The following is a 19,917-nucleotide window of genomic DNA, read 5'->3' as shown; positions in this document are numbered from 1 at the left end:
GCCCCAACTCCCTTGCACCTAATGGGACAACTCTTGAGGCGTAACCTACTGACACTGTCTCCAAAGCTGTCCTGTAAAACTAAAGCAAAATCACGCTCCTTGAGACTCAGTATATTAACCCACCCTCTCAGATTCCTTCTTCTAGGTTCAACTTCCCCAGTACCCTCCCAGATTTTCCTGAGAACAAACACCTCCCGAAAAATTCACATTCCCCAGAGTCTTCTTCTCAGGATCTGCTACCAGGGAACAGAAACTAATAAAAATCCAAGTTACTCTGGTTCAAAGCATCCCAAATGATAATCACTCACACACAATACTTGCTGTATCCTCAGAACACTAACACTATTATTAACTTCTTTATGTGGCCGGTTTTAACTTAAAGAACTTCATTTTTAAAAGATACCTTACATACTACCTCCAGAGTTTGCATACGTGTAAGAAGGCAATATACACAATTTAAAAACAAAAGGGATTCAATTCTTGCTAGTTCAGGTAAAAAATCCTCAGCCGAAGATCTTAAAAGCACATGTTGGGGACCTCACTTTAGAGATACAATATGGCTCCAGCAGCTAAGATGCCTGGGAAATACTGAGCTCTGCAACCTCAGGCTCCGCTGACTACCCAGGAAGCGGGAATGCAGCCCAAAGACAAACATCATGCCCCCAGGAAAGAGGTTAATGAATGTATAGATGTGGTAACTGCCTGGTGTTATCTTTTAATTTTTCTTTCAATTTAGTGGTATATTGCTCTCTGGGGAGGTCTACACAACTATAAAGGTCTACACAACTATCTGCCATCTGGTTTTGCTACTAACCCCTACTATTACCCCCCTTTAAAAGGGACCCTGAACTGGGTTGGGTGTGGATTCTTCCCAGCCCACCACCTTTGGGGGTGGTTGCTCTGACGAGTACATATTGGGTTGGCCAAAAAGTTCATTTGGTTTTTCCTGTAAGATGGCTGCAGTAGCACTCTGTTGTCTTTAACTTCATTCTACACAATTTTGTTGGATTGTATTGTGACAGTTGTCATATCAGCACATATTTAAAAAAATTATCAAAGTTGGTGAATTTGTGTAGCTATTTTAATATTGCAGATGGAAGAAAATACACATTTTCGGCATATTATGCTTTATTAATTCAAGAAAGGTAAAAAATGCAACTGAAACACAAAAAAAGATTTGTATGCAGTGTATGGAGAAGGTGCTGTGATTGACCAAATGTGTCAAACATGGTTGTGCAGTTTTGTGCTGGAGATTTCTCAATGGACAATGCTCCACAGTTGGGTAGACCAGTTGAAGTTGACAGTGATCAAATCAAAACATTAATTAAGAACAATCAATGTTATACCACACAAGAGATAGCCAACACACTCAAAATATCCAAATCAATAGAGTTATTGGTGAAAACAAAAAAAGTGTCTTTTATTTTATAGAAAAAACTAAACAGACCTTTTTACCAATCCAATAAGTTTCTCCTATTAAAGCTCTTAAGAATCTGACTAAAGCTATGGTATGTGTCAGTTCTTCAGAATCGATCCAACAGCACACCAGCACAGAAATAAAAAAGTCCCCCCAACAAAATCTTAAGGTTTCAAATATATTTAACATAGTAACTTCCTCACTAGGTGTCTTATCCATATTCGATGTGGCATCTCTGTGTTACCTGCTCCTGTGTGCCATCAATGGTATGCACCCCTTTGGAAGCAAGGTGTTAGTAGCCATTTGCAAAGCTGTACATGTTCTAGTACAGCAATTTTCAACCAATGTGTCACAGGAATTTTTAAAATATGCAATATCTAACTATTTAGACCGGGACACAGGAAAATTTTCCCTTAGATCAGGGTCCCCCAGCCACCCAGAAGCGGACCCAGTACTAGTCCATGGCCTATTAGGAACCCGGCTGCACAGCGGGAGGTGACCAGCTAGCAAGCGAGGGAATATTGACTCACATCACTGCCAGAGCTCAGCTTCCTGCCTCCCACACCCATCCATGAAAAAATTATCTTCCAGGAAACTGGACCCTGGTGCCAAAAAAGGTGGGGGACAGCTGCCTTAGCTTTCCAAATTAAAAAAATGACAACAGCCAACACAACAATTAGCTGTCTGGTGTGAATGAATTAAAATTATACCTAATTTTTTTCAGATAGGCAAAAGTGTATTTTCTGGTGTGCTGCAGAATTTTAGTAATTAGTTTATGTGTGCCATAAGCTGAGAAAGATTAAAAATCACTGATCTAATACATAGCAAAATTCCTGGTACAATTCATGTACAACAAATTTAAACAGTTTAATGAGGACATTGAGTCTCATGGAAGTTGAGAATCCTACTTTAAAGCCAGAGTTGATTAGTGCGCCAGAAACAAGTGCAACTGAACCTCTTCTCCCTATGACATCTGCCAGCATCTTAAACAGAGATGATTCATTCCTAAAACCCACTATGACCCTCCCCAGAAGACTTCACCTATAGCAGTAGATCTACACATGTATATAACTCTTTACTCTCATGCTGGTTTCCCCCATTTTCCTCAAACTCTTAGAGCTCCATGGAACAACACTGCTGGATGATTTTCACCCACTATTTGCCTATTATCATAAGTAGATCTCTTCCAACTACTGCTATTACTTTTTTTCTCTTTCATTTTAACCCTTGGAATTGATTTCACTTTTATGATCATTATTGTCCATTTATAATCAGCTTTGATTGCATGCTGATTATTCTTAAATTTCAACCTTACACTACTGCAGAAAACAGCACTTGGTATTACACTGTGATTACAAAGCTAGATGATTAAATTATAACTGTTTTTTTTTAAGGCCTGTAACACAAGTTTTAAAATGCAGGGGTTTTTGGTTTAACCTTGAATGAGCTATAGAGTAAAGAAAAATAGTTGATAACTGGGAAAGAAAAAAAATGTTTTTTTTTCCTTTAAGCAAAATGAAAAATACCAGAACTTACACATTTGAATAGGCACAGCTCTACATTCCAATTTCTTGCAACTGTTCAAAATATTTCTAGAACTCCTATTTGGGAAGTGGTATCAATCCTATACCCCATTCCTTGGAATATTCTTCTCAACTGCAACTCTTCTTCCTTTAAATTGATTCCACTTTCAGAAATGGTCAGAATCTCTTAACCCCAACATTGGTGAATGAGGTGATAGGAAACAATGTTCTGGTTCAAAAACAAGTACATAAAGTATACAGCAGGATGGACTGTTGTCATGTTCACATGCTAGCTTGCCAAGCAGCTATAAAATAAGATGTCCATCTCTAGGATAAGCTCAGATTCCAAAAGCTTCAGGTGAGAAGTTCAAGGTGAGCCCGGCAACTGTACTCATTTCCTAGGGCTGCCTTACAGTCTACAGGCATCTACTACTTTATTGCACTTCACAGATAGTGTGTGTTTTACAAACTGTAGGCAAGACCCTCAACCAGCAAAAAAGATTATGACTTGCTGAAAGCTCTGATGATATATGTTTAATTAAGGTGTATACATTTTTTAGATATTATGCACTTAACAGACTATAATGTAGTACAAATATAACTTTCATGTGTACTAAAAAAATTTAAAAATCATGTGACTTGCTTTGTTGTGACCTTTGCTTGACTGCAGTGGTCTGGATCTGAAATCCACAATCAGTCTGAGAGAGGTATGCCTGTATCAGAAACTGGGTGGCTTAAACAAGAGAAATGTATAGTCTCACAGTTCTGAAGGCTAGAAGTCTGAAATCAACAAGTCCTCAGGGTTGGTTCCCTCTGAGGCTGAAGGAGAATCTGTTCCCTGTCTCTCACCTGGTTTCTGGAGGTAGCAGTCTCTGGCACTCCTTGGCCTGTAGAAGTGTCGCCCTGTTCTGTCTTTATGTTCAGATTGTGTTCTGTCTCCTTGCATTTCTGAGCCTAAAGTTCCCCGTTGTATAACAGCAGTCATAATGGACAGGGGACCACCCTAATGACCTCATTTTAACTTGATCATCTCTGTAAAGACTATCACCAAATAAGGTCACATTCTAAGGTACTGGGCATTAGGCCTTCAACATAAATTGTGGAGGGGACACAATTCAACCCATAACAAACACAACTGAACTGACCAATGCAAGCTGCATCCCCAGGGTTTGTTGCAGGGCAGATCTGTGGCAATGGGGAAGTTGTTTAAAGTCTCTGAACCACGGTTTTCTCCTCTTTAAAATGGGTACAATGATGACATAATGCCTACCTAATCCTCTTCAATTGTACAGCACTCAGGGTTGGCCCACTGGAACATGCTTGATAAATGTCAGGTGTCTACTTCTATGTGTACCCACTATCAGGTTATCCAAACAGAAACCATTAACAACCACTGTGTAGACGAGGCCAAGAGAAACTGTACAGCTGCACTCCCAGAGAGCCCTGGGGAGCCCTCTGAATGCCAAACACCTAGACCACACATCTCTTAAAGGCAGCAACGGCCTCACCTGCCCAAGCTTCCTACCAACCCACTACCTTCTGGGCCTAATAGTGCACCTGTTCTGCATTTAACAAACATCCACTGAAATAATAATGAACATGAAAATATTAACAGTAAAGGTATTTCTTAACAGACATGGGGAACAGAAAGTGTAGCCCCCACTATACACCAGACTACATTTCTACTCAGGTGATCATTAACATTAACTATATATGCATTGTACACCCAGGTTTGCAGCAGCATTATTCATCATAGCCACAGATGGAAGCAACCCAAGTGTCCAGTGATGGATAAATGGACAAACTGTGACATGTACACACAATGGAGCATTATCCAGCCTGAAAAAGGAAGGCAATTCTGACACGTGCTACAGCATGGATGAAACTTAATGGCATTATGCTAAGTGAAATAAACCTGTCACAACAGGCAAATATGGTATGATTCTTATATGAGGTCCCTGGAGTAGTCGAATTCAGAGAGACAGAAAGTAGAATGGCAGTTTCCAGGGGCTGAGCGGAAAATGGGGAGTTATTGTGGGAGTTCAGAAGAAGTGGAGTTCAGAAGAAGTCTCACCAAAGAGTGCTCTGTGTTATGCATATTGCTTTGAGCTACAGGCAATTTTAGCCTCAGGCTCAAGAAAAAACTTCTGCCCAGAAAAACCTGAATTAGGGACCTTGCCCATAATAGGAGATTATCAGAGATAACCTCTTTTGACCTGCTATAGTGTGTGGCAAACTTCTATTTACTAAGCATCTGCTCTTCTTACCATCCTGCAATGACCTTTTGGAACCCTCAAGGTGCGTGACCTCATCCCTAGCTCAGGATGTCTTATATGTACTCTTTCTATCGCCGAACCTCTCGCACATGGGGTCGACTCTCAAATGAATGCAGGGTTCCCATACATATGTATGCATTAAGCTTGATTATTCTCTCTTGCCAATCTGTCTCACATTCATTTAATTGTTACAACAGTCAAAGAACCTGAGGACAGAAGCCAAGTTTCTTCCCACCCCACAGTGTTTAATGGGTATAAAGTTTCCGTTAAGGAAGATGAAGTAGTTCTGGGGATGGTGGTGCTGATGGTACAACAATGAGAATGTACTTAATGCCAAAAAAGGTACATTTAAAAATGGGTAAATCATAAATTTTATAATATGTATATTTTACCACAATAAAAATAATAAGTTTTAAATAAAAAATATATGCATTCATATTTTTAGTACCTTTAAAAGTTTGAGAAGCAAAAACAAGGTTTTGGAGACATAAAGAGCATTTGCTGGTCCAAACTTAGAATCAAAAAGCAGTTCCTTCCCTACTTCTCTCAACATCCCAAAATTCAATCACAAAAACAGTGCTTTGCATTCATAATTAATTTTACTTAAATTATAACAATGTGGCTTATTTAAAACATCCAAGTTCCAGGAAAGGAAATCTTTTCTGACCTATTAAGAAAGACCCTGAAGTTTGTTGGGGGGAAATGATTCATCCTGCAGCACAGAAAAAAAATGTATCATTAAGAAAGGAATACTGTAACTCACGGATTACTAGAAACATAACATTATTGATACACTGCCAATATCAGGAGAAATGAAATGCCATACTCACTTGGGTCACTTAATGGAAAATAAAATAATTTTCTCTCATCTTTAAAGTTTAACCTGTAAGTTCTCCCCCACATTAAAAATGTATTTTATATAAAACATTGTTGATGTAAGAAACATGCAAACCTATAAAGAACTTTTTTTTGAGACACAAAGCCAAGTCCATCTGTTCATTTTTGTGCATATGAAGTACTCTTCAGTGACATCCCTTGCCTGAGACTCTGCCACAACCCTTAACCACCGCACAACTGCAACCAACCACTTCACAGGTTTCCCTCTCTATGGATTCCCCTCATTTCTTGTTATCAGCAACCTTAATTAGGTTACTTTGGGGTTCAGCGTGAAGGGCCTCCACCAACTTGACATGAGTGGCTCGTCACAGTTAGATGCAAGCACACAGAGATGGGCTCGGCACTAATTCATCTAAAAGTCCAGGTGCTTCGGCAACAATCTTGAAATTCCATTAATTTAACTTGATGGTTTAGTTTTTCAAACTGCTTAAGGAAGGTTCCTGTCTGCCATCTAGGTAACACAAAATAGCCCCATAGCCTACGGGTTTGTCAGACAATTTGTTACCTTTCATTCATAAAAAGAGTGAAGTGTAAAGAATTTTTATAAAAGCTTCTTTAGACCCAACTTACACTTGCTGGGAAGCAAGACTTCAAGTGCTCTGGAGAGTAAGTCTGCAAATTATTCCATGCATCTGAATTTAATGAGAGGACTTAAGAAAGATTACATGAAGGTGGGAGAAATCAAGGTGGGGACTAGACTACAGAATAGTTAACAAGATTATGTGCTCTCTGGAGGGTAGTTATGCCTTTGTGGGGTATCAGTTCTGGCATTTCAAAAGCCCGTTAACCTAGATCAGGGGTGTCAAACTCATTTTCACCAGGAGCCACATCAGCCTCGAGGTTGCCTTCAAGGGCCGAATGTAATTTTAGGACTGTATAAATGTAACTACTCCTTAACTAGGGGCAAGGAGCTCAGCACTGCTGCCAGGTAGAAACACGGTGCCAGGCCAGATAAAACAAGGTGGAGGGCCGGATTCAGCCCATGGGCCTTGTGTTTGCCACAGGTGTCCTAGATGTTCAAGAACAATGAATAGGGCTGGTTTCAGAACCTTTCTTTCACTAAAGAAGCTATGGGCCTGAGGCACGAGTGTCCACATGACCTGCCCAGTTAGGAATTTATGATTTATTATAGCACTACTCTTTCTTCCACAATACACATAGTCAGAAAATCAATTTTATACCACTCACAAAAGCCTTACCATAAATCTATATCAAACAAAAAAGAAAGCATCCATTACACTCACAGCATATCCTGCTACTTTTGGATTTGGCACTCCAGTCCTAAAAGTACCCTTTGATAGTATGATTTACAATAATAAAACCATATTGGTCTTCAACCCTGGTCTTGGTCCAGAACTCCTAAAACCCTAGGAATTTCATAAGTATGATAAAGATGTCTTTGTGATGTTAATGAGGCAACTTTAGAAGTCCCTAAATAAACTAAGGATGGGGGCTGGTTGCCAGGGGAATGAAACAGGGATTAGGGCAGGGGTGCCAAACTCATTTTCATAGGGGGCCACATCAGCTTCCTGGTTGCCTTCAAAGAAAGGGCTGAAATAATTTTAGGACTGTACAAATGTAACTACTCCTTAACTGTTAAGGAGTTGAAATTACATTCGGCCCTTTGAAGGCAACTGCAAGGCTGATGTGGCCCCTAGTGAAAATGAGTTTGACACCTCTGGATTAGAGGGTTGGGATTTTCAGTCCCACCCCTTCATTTTAGGGGAGGTGAGTGAGACTGGAGACTCTATCACCAATGGCCAATGGTTTCAAATTATGCCTATGTAATGAAACCTCCACAAAATTCCCAGAACTACGGGGTTTAGGAAGCATCTGGGTGGGTGACTACAAGGAGATTTAGGGAGAGGGGCTGGCTGCTCAGAGAGCATGGAAGCTCCACAACCCTCCCCACATACATTGCCCTAGCCATCCCTTTCATCTGGCAGTTCCCGAGTTACATCCTTTTATAATAAACTGGTAATCTAGTAAGCAACATGTTTCTCTGAGTTCTGTGAGTCGTTCTAGCAAATTAATCAAATCTGAGGAGGACATTATGGACACCTGAAGTCTATAGCTCGTTGGTTGGTGAGAGGCACCCCAGCAATCCAAACCTGAGTGCAAAAGGATGATATAAACTGGTGAGATTTTCTTGTTATAAGAACTATTAACTTTCTGGGAGACAGAAGCTGGATGATCTGTTGGGAGCAGGAGGCTGAACTGGCATGTGAATAGACAAACTCACGGGTTGCAGAAGATATAAGAAGATGTGACCCTAAGTAAGCAAACAGTTAACAGAACAGAAAAGGCACACAGAAGCCAACATCAAGAAAGATTTGTCTTGAATTCTAATGTGTCAGTTTCAATAAACCTTTTTTTCTTCCTTAAGTCCAAGTAGGTCTCCTCACACCCTCTCTCTCAGGGACAGTAAACAGCCTTTGTTACCTTTTATTATGTGGCAAAGGATAGGAGAAGTCAGCCATGGAGAATGAGCAATGGGGCCCAGCAGGGAAATCATGGGTCCTGTCCAGGGTTCCCTTAATAAGGTCAACGTTCCTCTCCCATCCCATTGCCACCATTGAGTCCATTTTAGTTCCATGACTATGTATCTGTTTTCCAGGGACAGTCCTGGTTTCATTACACCTGTTGTCCTGGTGTAATTATTCACAGTGCTCAACTTCATACTCAAAAGTACCCCAACTTGGCAATAAAATATGTAATGACACTAATTTTAGTTTAAGCCCTTATATTCTCTCATTTTATGTGCCATTGGGAGAAAAAAAAAACTGTCAACCAATCTATGACACAAGTATACAAACACATTCAGTTTTCAGAGATGTTGAAATGTGAAAAAGAAGAAAGTGAGTCTTGTAATAAAATGTTAAGGAAGCGTCAAAGAACACAAAGGTATTTTGTGCTGAAGGCAAGAGCTGAACCCAGGTAGTCTCACTCCAGTCCTGCTGAATGCCTATTATCTTGGCCATAATTACTAATGTACTGAGTTGTTGCAAGTCTCCCAAATGATCTCCACTCTGTCATTCCTCCAGCTCTCACCCTGCTACATGCAAAAAGAGTACTCTAGCCCTGGCTGTTATGTCTTGGTGGATTGTGTGCCAGCCTTCAAACCAAAGGGTCACTGGTTGGATTCCCAGTCAGGGAACCTGCGGGGGTTGCAGGCCAGGTCCCCAGTAGGGGGTGCATGAGAGGCAACCACACATTGATGTTTCTCTCCCTCTTTCTCCTGCCTTTCCCCTCGCTAAAAATAAATACATAAAATCCAAAAAAAAAGCAGAATTTTGCCCCTGCTTATGTCTCCAGTCTCATCTCACACTGCTCCCCCACCTCAAACTCCACAAGGCAGCCCTCCTGAGATTCCTCAGCATCCTGGGGTCACAACCATGGGACTAACACAGCCTGGGAATGGAAATGGGGCAAGTACATGAAGAAATAGGGCCCATCATCACTCACAAGATCCAAGCTTACACAGACCTATTCCTTGTGCTTTGCCATGTCTCCAATATCAATTCATACTTTACACCAAATCCTTCCAATTTTTTAAATAAAAGCAAATTGTAGAGGCAAACGTTAGAAATCTATTCCGTCATGACTAGTGCCTAAGTGCCATTCATTTGGAATCACTTCTAGAAAAGGACAAAGTCCAACCACATAATCAGCACACTGAACTCAGGACACCAGGAAACGCCATCTTCCATGACCACCACCCAAAGTCCACCTGGCAAAGTAATGCATTTCCCAATTTCTCCCGTGTTCCTGCAACCCTGGAGGCAGTGCTTCGTACTGGGCAGACAGTAAAGGCACCCACCAGTTGCCCTTTGGTACACGTTGTGTCTACAGTCTGTCCTGTAGGTGTCCCCCTACAATGAATTATTGATGCACATGAGGTCCAGAAGCCATCACTACTAAGTCAACACCATGATGTACAAACGTTTCTGAAATGAGCAACACCCAGGACGGTGCAACCAAGCTCCCTCCCTGTGTGTCTCTCCCCACTGCCACCTTAGGACTCACAAGACCTTCATGCCATCTGTGCAGCAATGAAGATGACCGGGGCCCAAGAGGCAGGCCTTGAACTCTGTGAACCTCCAGTTCCCCAGATGTAAACTGAGAATAACCACCTCTGTCTCACATGGTTGTTGCAAGGATTAAATGAAATTAAACAGATGGGAACACCAAGCCAGGGTCTAACCCTGATATGGCAGCAAATAATAAATGCTTATCAAATATGAGAAATGAAAATTATTTTAGTTTAATAAGGCTTAAAAAATGCAAGTAAATTTACCTTCAAATCCATTGTGAGAAATAATCACTGTGAGCCCACCATAATCACAGTGCCAAATGTCATATATATCACCTTATTTAATCGTAGTAACCATCTATGAGAATTATTCTCTTTCAGAGAACAATTAATTGAGGTTTTGTCAAGTTTAATAATTTGCAGAGCAAGAACCAGGCAGACCAGAATTTAAACTTAGTTCTATTTGAACACAGAACTCATTCTCCTTTCCCCTCTGTTACTATTTCCCAGACCCCAAAGCCAGGGAAGGAGGGAGCTGAATGAAGGCCCAGCAAGGACAACTGCGCAGAGGTGATCAGTACATCTGAGTCAACACAAGCCCAAATGACCGAAGTTACCTGGCACTCGGGGCAAAGAGATGGGAAAAGGTAAGCAATCAGTGTAAGCAAATGTCAGCCCAAACAGGATCCTTTGACAATCTACATTAATGTTTTAAAAGTATAAGTGGCTTATCAGTGTAAGGCAGGTGACTGGCTGGCTGCACTGTGATTTTAAGCAAGTTACTATGTGACCCCTTTTGCCTTGTTCCCTGGCATGCGACATGAAGGCAGTACAATCTCTCTTGCAGTAATACTGTATATGAGTTAAGGAAATAAAGGGCAGAAACTGTTTTGCACAGGGTCTGTCACAAAGGAAAGAATACTCCCATTATTACGAAAGCCCTTTCACAACTAGACTTCCTATAGCCCCTTCCTCCCTCACTTGCCTAAATTATCTGTATCATCCCTCAACTTCTCCTGTCACTTTCCTGCCTCTTCCTTCTTCTCTACGTACCCCACTCATTCACTCAGGCAACAAAAGCTTGCTGAATGCCTCATCAGGCCAGCAGGAAAACAGCAGTGTATAAGAAAAATCTGCCCTCAGAGCTTAAATTCTTACATTTGTGAGAGAAGATGAAAGAAAGACAATAAACAAATAAACAAAAACACATAATAAACCACCAGATAAAGTGTATATGGTGAGGGATAGAAAATACTCCTGGGGAGAGGGGTGTCAGATACTTAGGGAGAGCCCTGTCTGAAGACTTACATTGAATCAGAGAGCTGAATGAAGGGAAAGAACAAGGAATGAGTTCAGAGAGAACAATGTTTCAGAGAGAGGGAACAGCAAGTGCCTTGATGCAGGAATAAGCACAGTGTCTTAAGACTGAGAACATAGTCTGCTTCTGCTCCTCCTGCTCCTGCTCCCCCTTGGCATCGCTCACAATGCTGCCATATGATTATTGGTTTACATGCCAATTTTGTCACTAGACTATGAGCCCCCTTGAGGGCAGGAGCTGTGTAGCTTCCTCTGTGTTCACTCAGTCATATAACACTCATTGGCTAAGCACCAGCATTCTCTTAACTTAAGCACTGGGTTTACAGTGAAGAACTAAATAAGCATACTCTCTGCCTTCAGGAGTTTACAACAAATAGCACTGAGCACACGGCTAAGTACTCACAAAACATTTACTAAATGAATAATATTTGCTTGACTTTTAGTCATGTAGTTTTATGCCATGCAGAGTTCTGGGCCTCTTTTGTCTAAAAGATCACCATTCCTCACCTCCTCCTGTTATTCACATGCACTCTCCACAGAAAACTGTTTGCAATGACCTCTCTAGCTCCCCGTGTTCTCTCCCCAGCCTCTGCACGCAGTCTACTCCATCAAGAATGCCCTCCCCGCCTCCAACTTCTTCACCAGACTAACTCCCGGTATTATTTCCCAAAATTTCATTAGTGTATTAATTTTATCATTTGCTCAAACATGTACAAATCTCTTAAACTCTTCAGACAACATTTCCATCAAGTAACAATGAGCGATGCAACAACTGACAATTCCAGATTGAGTAGTAAAGACAGTTGGACAAATGGTCTGAGGTTACTTATGTAATTTCTTTCCCTCTTCAAAATATGAGATATTTCTGGGACTTTCTGGGCATTGTGCCTGCAGAACTGGGCCAGGGTACGAGGGCAGCAACGTTCTCACTCCTGTGGTTCTATGAGCTCATCACCCACGCATTACAGAAATACTTCATTTATAGTAAACAAAACCAACTTGGCAGAGGAGCTATCAGTTAAAGGTCTTCCCCACACAGAAGGTCAATAGTTTAGCATCTAAATGATCTGAGATGATTTCCTTTTCTAACAGCAGAAACTGTAGCTATACTTTACTTTTTTAAAGAAGAAAAAAGCCATATATTTTTTTCTAGGCAAGAAGGCAGATATAGGTTAAGTCACAACTTCCAATGCAGCCTCCACAGCCTCATTTAGCAGATACGAACTTATACATGACCTTTAGTTCTTCCCTTCTAAAGGGCTGACATCTGTCTTGAGCCTCCTACTTCTGGAAAGCACAGAGTGTTAAGCTGCAGCTGCCCATTTTGAAGTAACAGCAGGGGCAGGGGTTTAAGCAGTTTCCTTCAACAATACACATTTCTCTCCAAGCTCCTGGACAGAAGCTCTGGGCTTCATGAAGAAGCACACAACAAGGATTCTACAGCTGGAGACGTGGGAAGCCATGCTTCCTACAGTGTCTCCCTCTGCTCCTCTTACAACAGAACAGCTCTGTGACCTTCACCCAGCCATTATGAAAGGGGAAATGTATGAAAAGGCAGCAACACCACACTTATAATTACCATTAAAACTCGGTGCCCTCAGCCAAGACATCCTCTAAGACATGAGGGGTGGAATGGATTCATCTCATCCCCACCAAGGCTGTGCCTGTTGTTATTACGCCACCATGTACCACAGCACCATGTTCTCCTGGTTATTTGGATATGGCGAAGTGGTATCAGCTGGGATTTGGGTCTGTGAGATGATGCCTAACAATGTAGATCTTTACTGGAATGTTGGGTTTACTAAACATTGTCCTGTAATGTTTCAAAGCCAGCCTAGCTAGATCCCTAATAGAGTGAGTGTACAGCACACTAATGAAAAATACCACTGGGCAGCCAGGACTATGACTCAGATCCAGCTATTGTTTACTAGTTTAGTAACTTTTGGCAACTCACTAAGCCACTCTAAGCTCTTAAAAACACCTTATCAGACCCTGCAAGTGCTCATCTGATCTGGCCCTTGCTGACCTCTCAGATTACTACTAGTACTACCGCTCTCTCCCTCTTTAACTGCCTGGACTCGGAGCTCATTCCCACCTCAGGGCCTTTGCCCTTGCTGTCCTCTCTATGTAACACCTCTTCCCCAGAGTTTCACCTGCTGGCTACTTTTCATTACTCAGGTCTTAGCTCAAATATCAAAAAGTCACCTCCTGGATCTCGTAAACATAATGTTGAGTTCTTATGGGTGCATGTTGTATAATTTCATTTACATAAAGTTCAAAGAGGAACAAAACCAGTGTATGATTGGTGTAAGTCAGGGGATGGGTTGCCCTTTTCAGGGGGAAGGCAATGAAAGTAAGGAGCACCAGAGGGCTCCCTGGGTTACTGCTAAATCATTCTTTTCTTGATCTGGATTTGGTTACCTGGGCATGTTCAGTTTGTGAACTCATGACACTGCTTATAATATGCACATTTTTAGTATGTGTGTTATATTCAATAAAAAGTTAAACCAAAAGAAAAATCTACCTTGTCAAATTGTTTTCCTTAATCTTCTAATCTATGCCACCCTGCTGGCTAAGCTATTCATTTGAAATCCTGTGACCCTGCTTTGTTTTCTTCACAGCATCTGTCACTGGCTGAAATCATCTTCATTATTGTTTTTGTATGTATGCTTTTGAGACTCTTGGTGAGGACTCTTTAAGTTTTGTGGGAAAAGTGGGTGATGTTCGATTGTAATATATGCCACAGGCAAGGGAGTGTGTAGGTGCATGTCCAAGCAGATTTAGATGAAGCATCCAAGAATTTGAAGAGTTCCTTAAAGTCAGGAGCAATGCTCACCTTTTTTTTTTTTTTTTGGCCAATTCCAAGGTGTTTTTTTAGTAAAGAAAAAAATAAAACTGTGTAGCAGTGCTAGTGACTTTAAGGATGTAATATAGTGGCTACTGGTATGCAGACTAATGTACGTAAATGCATAATGAATTCATGAGCAAATCTACACTCACAAAGCAACAGCCTGGTATAAGGGAAACTTAAAAGTAAGCCTTTATTCTGCAATCAGGTCTATCATAAACTTCCTTTATAACCTTGGGCAAGTCACTGAACTTCTTTAGGCCTCAATTTTTCTACCTGTGAAATGCACTGATTGGGCTAGATGCTCAATAATGCCCATTTTCTGATTCTTGGACAGTTCTCACTTTAAAAAATTATTCTCATCTTCTAAGCCTTCTGTTCACAAGATAATAAATCATTCACAAGTATGTAAATCAAGGTTACCGCATGCAGTTGGTCAAACCAAGGGTATCTCTCCGCAATCAGATTCTCTAAAGGGTTGTGTTCAAGCTGCCATTTCTTGGCTAGGCAAGCAAGAAGTCCTGCAGTTCAGCTAAACACCTATGTTTCCCTGTACAATTCCGTCCTTTGCTTGAGTTTTCACGCCCTAGGCCCCACATTTCTCATCAATGCAAGTCCACACTCACAGCACCACAGTTCTAGCTTTTTGTCACACCTACATAATGAATAGGACTTGATCACCTGGAAATATTCTTCGCACTGTATTACAACAATTAGTGATTTTAATTACACAAAACCATCATTTCTTTTGCTATCTCACCATACCGTCAAGTGCCTATTAAAGATATTACAATAATAAGTATTAGCACCTTTTAAATTTATATTAGAGAGAAATGAAAAGTCAGGAAATTAAAGGAGAAAATAAAAAACCCTCACAGATGTCAAAATTAGTCAAAGCTTAGAGTAACTCAAAAAAATCATTAGTAACTATCTTTAAGTTTTCTTAAAAACTACACTATACATATCGTAGCTCAAACTGCATGGGGGATAACTTGCTTCTCATCAATTAGAAATGGGAATATGGACAAGGACGTTGCACTGTTGTGGCTGAGCCCCACACTATCTTTTCTTAAAAGGGGGAGAGAGATTATCTGTGGCACAGGTGACAAACACAAAGCCCGCAGGCCAAATCTGGCCCTGACCTTGTTTTATCTGGCCCAGCACCTTGTTTCTACCTGGTGGCAGTGCCAACTGTTAAGGAGTAGTTACATTTATACAGCCCTAAAATTACATTTCGCCCTTTCAAGGCAACCGCGAGGCTGACGTGGCCCTTAGTGAAAATGAGTTTGACACACCTGATCTATGGACAATAAAAAGTAAAGTAGTTGAGTGATTTCTCCAAGAGTCATTACCATCTCCTAACTCCACAAAGGCCTTCTGACTCTTACCATCCCCCAAAAGTAAACTCCACTGGACGCCAAGTTCTAACAGCCGATATTCAGCAAACACCACTGGCCCTCTGGGGGTTTCACTCCCTATAAACAAGGAGAAAGTGGACATGGCCAACGGTCTGATGTGTTTTAGTTAGAGACTAGTTTAACTCAAGGGCGGAGACGGAAGAGCGCTTCCCTAGCTCCCCGCCTGCAGGTCTGCAAAAGCAAGTAGCCTATAGAAAAGTTAGGCTGTGACGGGTTTCCAGGCAAGTGCACACATGGCTTAACAAAAGCCTCAGAAGTACAGACGTTTCAAAAGCTTAACTGGTAAAGCGGGTAAAACCTCAGGACTCCAAAACGCAGTGGGAGAAACTTCCTCAAATTGCACGCTGTGCCCCGACCGCGCCTGGCGCCTTCCGCCGCGAGCTCGGGGACTGACGACGGGGCTATCTGAGACCTGGGCGGCTCAAGGTCTGGGGCACTGACCTGTCGCCACCTACCTCAGCCCTCGGACCCACGCCAGAGCGGAGGGCGCAAGGTCCTTCATCCGCCCCGGGGCGCAGCACCGCGCTGCCGCACACTGGAGCAGGAACAGGACAGGGGGACAAGAGGGGCCAGGCAAGCGGCCCCCCCTCAGAGACCTGCCTGCACCCCCTGCCAGCCCGCTCACCTGCGACCTGGCAGCTACGAGCCGGAGCCTGAGCGCCAGGTCTCGCAAAACAGTCCGGGCCTGCGCCAGGGCCGGGGACGCCATCTTAAACAGGAACGCGCGCCTGTAGCTAACTGACTGAAGTGCTAGTAGGAGAGGTGGGAGGAGGCGGTCCTGGCCATCCCCCTCCGCCAAGCTCCTCCCCCTCCGCCAAGCCCCTCCCCCTCCGCCAAGCTCCTCCCTCCCCCTCCGCCAAGCTCCTCCCCTACCACGTGCCGGGCAGAGGGTGCAGACGCTTCTCTGGGCAGCACCTGGTTCTGGGGCCAGCTGGTGGATCAACCGAACCGACAGTCCCTCAGTCCCCCAGCCCTAGCTCCAAGTCCCCAAGTCCGCTTTCAGCTTTCAGAGGAGGGGTGGCTTTGGCACTGTGCCACCAGGAATGAGGTTGTGAGCAAAAGAAGATCCAGAGTCCTGTGGTCATGGGCCTTCAACTGTCCCCGTGGACCAACAGACAAGCAACTATTAGTCCTTGCAGTGAGGGGTGGAGGGAGGGGCCTGGGCTGACATCATCCACCAAGTAACCTCTAGTCTACTCCTGTGTCAGGGAGGCTGGTCAGGGAGTATGGGGACTTTTGAGCTGAGACTTGAAGGAATAAGGGAGAGGAAAATGGGTCTGGTGAGGTTGGTGGAAACCCTTCAGGAGTGTCCAACCTTTTGGCGTCTCTGGGACACACTGAAAGACTTGTCTTGGGCCACACGTTGAATACATTGCGACATGTAATCACAAAAAAAATCGCATAATGTTTTAAGTAAATTTACTATTCTGTTGGTTTGCATTCATAGCCATCCTGAGCCACATGAAGCCAGCAGGCTATAGGGTGGGAATCACTGCTTACATCTGAGTAAGATTTCGTTTTAATCCTAACAGAGTATTAATGTAAAACTATTGAAGGATTCAAAGCCCTGTCATCACCATAACAACATTTGGATTTCACCAACTCTAAACACTAGACATGCAATTAAAATGACTATATCCCTGGCCAAGTAGCCACTTGATTTGAGTGTCTTCCTGATAGCCATGGTTACAGGAGGACAGGGCATATACATGAATCAACCAATGAATGCATAAAAGGAACAATGAATTGATGTCTGCCTCTCTCTCTTTCTCTCTCCCCTTTCCCTCCCTCCCTTTCTCTTTCTCTCCCTCTCTCAAATCAATTTTAAAAATTAAAAAAGTAAAAATAACTAGCAAATATGCTTAATATGTGCCAAAAACTTTATAAATATGAACAAATTTAGTCTCCATAGCAACATTTTCCAGTGGGTAGAAGTGTAAAATCCACATTTTGCAGAAAAGGAAACTGAGGCACGTTGAGATTAAGGAACTTGCTCCTAGTCACAGATCTGATAACAAGTGGAAATGGGATTCAAACCCATTCTCTCTCTTGTCCCCACCCCATTAAGCACTATTTTAGATTTTTTAAAAAACTTACTTGTTCTGGAGCTTGTTATCATGGGGGGAAATAGTACAATGTAACAGAACTGGGCATCAGTTGCTGCTAATTTCCTTCTTTCTCTCCCTCCCTCCTTTTTTAAAATTTAATTTTGACAAATCAAATATACAGAAAAGTTGTAAGAATATTACCTCAAAATGTGCAAATATCCTTTACCCAGATTCACCATGTACATTTTGCCATTTGCTATTCTTGATAAAGATATATAGATTTATAGTCCATTCATCATTGCAATTTTATCTGCTAGGTTTAGTTAGCATCTGTTAGTGATTATTGCTTGAATCAGTTATTACTATGATGGTTGCAAAATGGCGATTATTTATTCCATTCTTTTCTACATATTTTAGTTTAGATTCTACTCCAAGAGCTTTACCTTCTCCCACATTTCTTTATTTATTCTAGTATTCATTTGTATCAGTATGGACTCGTGGATTCCTTTTTATTCTGTGCCAAACCTATGCTGTTTGCTATTGCCTACACATCCTATTGCTGCCTCTGGTTATGGGTCATTTAATCCTCACAAAAACCCTTCGACTTTGTCCTACTGTTATTCCTATTTTGTTGGAGAGAGAACTGGGCCACAGAGAGATTATGTAACTTGTGCAGGGTCACATAGCTTGGAATCAGACCCCAAAGCTAGAATCTAACCACTCCATTCCACACCCTCCCCTTGACATAGGTAGATCTGAGTTCCCATTGTCCATCATTACTTCTACTGGAGTTGCCATCTAACAAGATGGAGCACAGACTCTTATTAATGTCTGTAGACTGAATGTTTAAACTTGGTGAGAGTTTTGAGCATGTCATCAAGAAGCAGATCACCTGTAGAATTCATCAAAAACTGTATATTCAGATGTTACCATGGTTAGGAAGTCAGCCTTCCAGCAGAGACCAGAAGGGATTTGAAAGAAGAGTGCATTTTATGAAAAGAAAGGAGAGATTTAAGACATTCTTTGGTTCAGTGTTCTAGGATGACATTTTTCTATTAGAGTATGATTTTGGGAAGTGGCATATGGAGAGGCTTTCCAATTGCCATTCAAGCACGTTTGGTAGTCTTTAATTGGTTTACTACTTATTAGCACATAATTGGGGACTTTCTGGACTAAGTAGCATTGTATGAGTTTTCCTGTTTCAATTGGAAGGCTACCTGGTCCTCAGGTTTGGGGCCCAAGTCTTGCGTCACCAATTCCTCAATGTCTTCACCCACATTCTCTCATTCTTCCTTCTCTGCGACCAAGGGGCTAGGATGATGGAGCAAAAGGACATTTGTGTGCTATCTCCAGTGCCTCATACTCAGCCAGGACCAGAGGAAGTGTGCAGTAACACAGGTAGGATAAGTCCCACTTACTGAGCTGCTCCAAATAATTTTTCCTATTTTCTGAGCATTTTTCCCAAACAGGAAGCTCTTAGAGGTCAGAGGTTCTACTACAGAGTTCTGCACTTTGATTTACTGAAGCAAGCAATGGGTTTTCAGTTAAATGGATTGGATTCCAAGGGATTTTCTACCCCTTACAAACCTGTAGCCTGGGGAAGTACTTACTTTGTAAGGTGGTAGTAAATATTCATTGAGATGTTGTATGTAAGGACCTTGTGCCTAGTAGGGATTTAACAAATCTTGTTTTTATTCTGCTAATAGGTTCTTAATAATATTTGTTTGATAGCTAATGTGAAACATCAGAGCCACTCTAACATGTGAGTTGCAAGGGCCCAGGCACTTTGTAACTTATCTTGATAGCACTGGTGAACTCTGGAAATGAATAAATACCAGATGAAAGTATTAAAAGTGTCTCAACTGGTTGCTTCCAGGAAGCTGGCAGAGGTAATGGTCAGGAAACCTAATTTTTATTGAAGTATAATAGGCATATAAAAGTGGTTTCATGTGTATAGCATAGTGACTTGACATGTATGTGTATTCTGAAATGATCTCCACAGTAAGTGTAGTTACCATCTGTCTCTATGCATAGTTAGTACAATATTATTGTATTTTCCACATTACATATCCATGACTTATTTATTTTATAATTGGAAGTGTGTACCTCTTAACCTTTTTACCCATTTTTGCCTCAACCT

At 41.8% G+C, this 19,917-nt stretch overlaps 1 protein-coding gene and 1 pseudogene across 2 annotated transcripts in view; both read right to left on the bottom strand.

Annotated features, from left to right (window-relative positions):
• The window catches only part of LOC112301051 (proteasome subunit alpha type-2 pseudogene), a 38,286-nt pseudogene extending 34,361 nt beyond the window's left edge, over positions 1–3,925 (bottom strand).
• Positions 1–16,508, bottom strand: part of SUCLG2 (succinate-CoA ligase GDP-forming subunit beta) — a 283,719-nt gene extending 267,211 nt beyond the window's left edge. For both annotated transcript variants that reach the window (XM_071222260.1, XM_024556623.4), the window contains exon 1: positions 16,355–16,508. In XM_071222260.1, the coding sequence (XP_071078361.1) occupies positions 16,355–16,438 (84 nt within the window). In that variant the 5' untranslated portion in view covers positions 16,439–16,508. The remainder of the gene's footprint in view (positions 1–16,354) is intronic.
• Positions 16,509–19,917: the final 3,409 nt, after the last annotated feature.

Source organism: Desmodus rotundus, chromosome 8, assembly GCF_022682495.2.
Source record: "Desmodus rotundus isolate HL8 chromosome 8, HLdesRot8A.1, whole genome shotgun sequence".
NCBI classification, from domain to species: Eukaryota; Metazoa; Chordata; class Mammalia; order Chiroptera; family Phyllostomidae; genus Desmodus; species Desmodus rotundus.
The sequence above is the reverse complement of the archived record's forward strand: the minus strand, read 5'-3'. Positions and strand labels throughout refer to the sequence as shown.